The sequence below is a fragment of the Nanorana parkeri genome, unplaced genomic scaffold, assembly GCF_000935625.1.
Source record: "Nanorana parkeri isolate BGI_ZX_2015 unplaced genomic scaffold, ASM93562v1 scaffold18, whole genome shotgun sequence".
In the NCBI taxonomy this organism is placed as follows: Eukaryota; Metazoa; Chordata; class Amphibia; order Anura; family Dicroglossidae; genus Nanorana; species Nanorana parkeri.
Window position 1 is genome coordinate 1,701,712 of NW_017306286.1, and position 4,771 is coordinate 1,706,482.

Genomic DNA, 4,771 nt, shown 5'->3' on the forward strand with positions numbered 1-4,771 from the left:
AGTAAGCGTTTATGAGGTACCGTATCAAAAGCCTTAGCGAAATCCAAATATACCACATCCACAGACCTCCCTCCATCCAGATCTCTACGTACCCCCTCGTAAAAAGTCAGTAGGTTAGTCTGACAGGAACGGTCTTTCCTGAACCCATGTTGATTCTCACTAACTATACCATTAGCCTGAACAAATTCTACTAAATAGTCCTTAATCATCCCCTCTTGCAGTTTGCACACTACTGATGTAAGACTAACTGGCCTGTAATTCCCAGGTTGGCATTTTGCCCCCTTTTTGAAAATTGGAACTACCGTAGCCCTCCGCCAGTCACATGGAACTCTACCAGTCATTAGAGAGTCCTTAAAAATGAGGAATAACGGTCTTGTTATAACCTGGCTTAGTTCCTTAAGTATCTTGGGGTGTAAATTATCCGGTCCCAATGCTTTATTTGCATTAAGTAGACTAAGTCTTTGTTGTATCCCGGGTTCTGTCAACCACTTGGCTGTGTTTTGTGATGAACTAGGTGTTTTATCGGGGGCATCAAATCCGTTTCCCTCCTGAGTGTATACTGAGGAGAAGAAAGAGTGAATGATAGACTGACCACGGTAGATATGAGATGCCACTGTGCTTGCTTATTACAGCTTGCCTGAAAAAAGAACTGTATTGCCAACAAAAATCAGTCAGCTTCTTCTCCTGTCCACAGAAGAATAGAAAATAAAATTGGTTATATAAAAACAATAGACAATGCCTACTTTCAATTCTTTGATAAATAGAGCTCTGCGTAAAATACTAACCAGTCAAATGATATTCAGTATTTAATAAAATATGAATTATAATTGTTTGCGGTTGCATAAGTATAGTGACAATCATGGGATGTATTCCTGCACTGGTGGTGCTTCCTAAAAAGTGGAATGTTTTGTTGGTGTTCCAGGAACTGATTGACATCAATCAACATCATCTTAACGTGATTGGTGTTGGGCATCCGTCATTGGACAGAGTCTGTCAGGTGACTGCTTCTCATGGTCTGCACAGTAAACTGACAGGTGCTGGAGGAGGTGGCTGTGCAATAACTTTACTGCGACCTGGTAAGTATTACACTCATTTGTCATGTCATGACTGTTGTGAGAGAAACCTGAAAACAAATTCTCTGTGGATTTTAGCTTTCCTGGCAGTTGAAGATGAATGAACGTATGTATACATGTGAACACCTGTCATGTGACCGCTATCTGCTCATTAGAACTGGGGAGATGCGATTTGTGCTTTCTGTAAAGCAGATCTTTATATTCGTGACAAATTGATTTTTTGTGCTTCCTATTCGCACTTTTGTAATTTTTTTTTTTACATTTCCATTTTTGCAGTAAAATTCGAGAAAATCCCATTTATAGGTTTGTTAAGCGTTACACAGCATATCTAAAAAAACATTTTTACAAATATATCTTTTACCTTTTAGCTGTTTCTTTGGTGAAGGTCTTCATGCCGATTCCAGTCTACTCTGAGCAGTTTAAAAGTGAAATTAGCTGGTCAAACTGATGGGCCTATTCACCCTGGTGCGATCCGTTAATCGGTTCCATGCGATTAACTTACCGTAGGTGTGATGCACGGCAAGGTGCGTTAGTTGCACGGAACTGTGCGAATAACACATCGCACCAGTGTGAACGGGCACTTAGGGTCAAACTGAGCTTCCTCTTATTAACACACATTGCCTCAGTCTTTAATCCTTTGTTAGAACAGGCAGTGTTCAAATCTAGTTTAGCACTGATAATGAAATCTGCCAGCACAGTACAGACAGGGTTAATTAGAGTAAACATAACTTCCCACAGCCTCCCCCTCTTAACATTACATAGTGGGAAGCTAGGTAGGATTTTTAAGCAAGTAAAAAAAGCACTAAAAATGTAAGCATTTCTTAAGTTATGCTATGTGATTGGGAACATGTAACAAATAGAATCGGTGTTATCCCAATTTGGCTGCAAAAGTGGAAATACACTTTAAGACTACTCGTTATCGTTTACAGTTTTTGGACAGTTGTTTTTATTGTGGTTCCTATGTTGTGTTAGAAAAACCACATTAACCAAGCAGCTCTCGCACTTGTATACCCCTTATGGATCAGATCAATTTTTACATTTCTTAGCTATAATAAAATAATTGTTTTTTTCAGGACAAACAAGGCTCCCTTGGCAAAAATAGACGAAAAGATTTAAAAAAAAATCACCCTTTGTGGTACTTAGACCAGTGTTCGTTTAAGAACAAATTGTTACTTTAAAGTAGAAAAGTATACATTTTTATTCTATAATTGTATTCTATAATTTGTTCCATTTATAATGGCACTAAAATTACATTATTGGTAGAAAGTAAAGACTGCAAAGTTATTTACAAATACATTTAAAGGCCTTTTTTTTTTTTTTAAATGTATGTAAAAATAATTCAATTTTTTTTTTGAAAACAGCAGAAAAATAATAGTGATGTGGCAAAGGAATTAATTTAGGGCTGATCAGAGGTTAGTAAGGGGTTAAATAGGAACACACAGATGAAAGCAACTCAGCAAATAAAAAGTAACAGTAAGCACATTGACAGCAGCAACTAGAGCAGGGGTGGGCAACTCTCCAGCTGTTGTGTTACAGATCCCAGGAGGCATTGCAAGACTGACAGTTACAGATATGACTACCAGAGATAGAAGCATGTTGGGATTTGTAGTTGAAGCATAGCTGGAGGGCTGGAGTTGCCCACCCTGACCTAGAGCCTGCTGCTGTATTTACTGTTTTTATTTTTATTTTTTTACACTTGCATTTCTTATTCTGTTCGCTACCTCCAAGGTAGCGAATAGAATTACCGAGCCGGATGCTGCTAGGCCCCCTATGAGAATAGGGGTGAACAGCAGCGAATGAACTGCCAGACGTTTGCCTCAGCCGATGAAAATGTTGCATCGACTGAGGCAAACAGATTCTTCCGATCTTCCACTGTTCGGCTGAAACGAAGGGAAGTAAAGGGATCCGAAGGCAACTGATGTATGGCTAAAAATAGCCATACAGAGCTGCTGTGATAGGCCAAACGGTCTTTGGCTCCTTTCATTTCGGCTCGGTTATTCAGTCGACTGCCTTTGGCAGCTTAGTGAATAGCCCCCATAATCTTGCAAAGGCAGTTTTTTTTATTGTAGAAGAGACATACTATGTCTGTTCTGCAATAAAAGATTCTTACCTGCCTGGTTTGGATTTTGGCATTTGCCAAGATAAATGAACTCATACACAGGAGTTATGTCATCCCGGCATGGCCAGGGAAAATGTCCGAAAATCCCATACCCGGAAGAAGACTGGGCAAAGATATCAGTGACCAGTGAGGGAACTCAGGGATGTCACGTTGCTTTAATTTAAATGTAAAAGGCAGATATTAATCCAAGGCCATGTATACAGCATATGTTTCAGGAGGATGCACCCCACTGATCATCTGAGGAGCTGCATAAGGTCAAATGCTGTGAATTTCAGGCAACACAGATTAATGAAAATTCCCTGGAGTTCCCTAGAAATTTCTGACTTTTACACAGCAGCAATTTTTTCAGGATAACAATAGCAACTCACTGATTGGTATTGTTTGTTGCCTGGAATTGCTGTTTAACATACTGACTAGTAGTGTGACATCTCTTTTAAATTCAGGGACCTACAGTGAGTTAAGGCAGCGTGTATGCAACAATATTTTGGAGTTTACATCGGAATTGATGACTAGAGTATACCAAGTACTTTATTATTGCCTCTTAAAGGGCAGTACCAGGAATGGTTGGTAGGTGGCAGTATTTCCCAGCCTGTAATAAACTGAAATCTTGATGAATTATTACACACGGTAAATTAGCTAACCTTAAATGTTGTTGTTTACCTTTATCAATAAATTAATCATACACAAGCGCATATAAGTAGTAATAAGCAAATAAATGAATATTTATGGAATGTTCTTTTGTTGCAGAAACATACTGTACAAATGTAACTCCTAATAATAATTCTCCTTTTTAGATGTAGACCGAAGTGTGGTGGAAGCGGCCAAGCAGCAGCTCGTGGACTGTGGATATCAGTGCTGGGAGACCAGTATCGGAGCCCCAGGTGTTTCTTTGCATTCTTCTCTGTCATTGCCAGAAGATATTAGAAGAGCTTTCAGCAATATATAAACTATATTTAGCCTATGGATATTACATTGTGCAGCACCATCACAGACTTATCTCATGAAGATTGTATTAGAACTGCTTGCTTTACTGAGGCTGTGAAAAGATGCAAAGCTTGTGACTTTAATAATGGTGTATTACCTGTTAGCAGCTATCAGTCATCGCACTGGCCAGAGATGCAGTCATTTGAAATCGAATTGTGGCTCAGAGAAATGTATTTAGTTATAAAGTATATTTTGGTGTGTTTACCAATAGGTTACAGAGCACCAACTGCAGTCCCCTTAAGCCGTCAAAAAAAACTATGCCTTTTGTAGACACATCACATGAAATAATTTGTCCAGCATCTTTGATTATTGACAGTGACACTAAACTCAGGAGTTCAATCTTAAAATTGCATTCAAGTACCCTAACTATTAACAAAAATGTATCTTATTTGTGTATCACTCGGCCGTAGATCCTCACATCAAATCTGAATTAGTGCTGACACTGTCCTTCCTTCTGGAGAGTGGCTACTTTTGTTCCCCATGGTCCCTGTGTGTGTTGTAAAGTAGCCACCGCTCCTAGCTCACTCCTGTGATGGACTACAATCTCAAAGCAAATTAGTAAACTAAACACAAGATCGTAGTCCATTACAGGAGT

The 4,771-nt window shown here is 39.0% G+C and overlaps 1 protein-coding gene across 1 annotated transcript in view; it reads left to right on the plus strand.

Moving 5' to 3' along the window:
• The window catches only part of MVK (mevalonate kinase), a 24,180-nt gene extending 19,732 nt beyond the window's left edge, over nucleotides 1-4,448 (plus strand). Inside the window, exons 11-12 of the mRNA XM_018560543.1 lie at nucleotides 923-1,076; nucleotides 3,987-4,448. Coding sequence (XP_018416045.1) covers nucleotides 923-1,076; nucleotides 3,987-4,138 — 306 coding nt within the window. The 3' untranslated portion in view covers nucleotides 4,139-4,448. The remainder of the gene's footprint in view (nucleotides 1-922; nucleotides 1,077-3,986) is intronic.
• The last annotated feature ends 323 nt before the right edge of the window (nucleotides 4,449-4,771 follow it).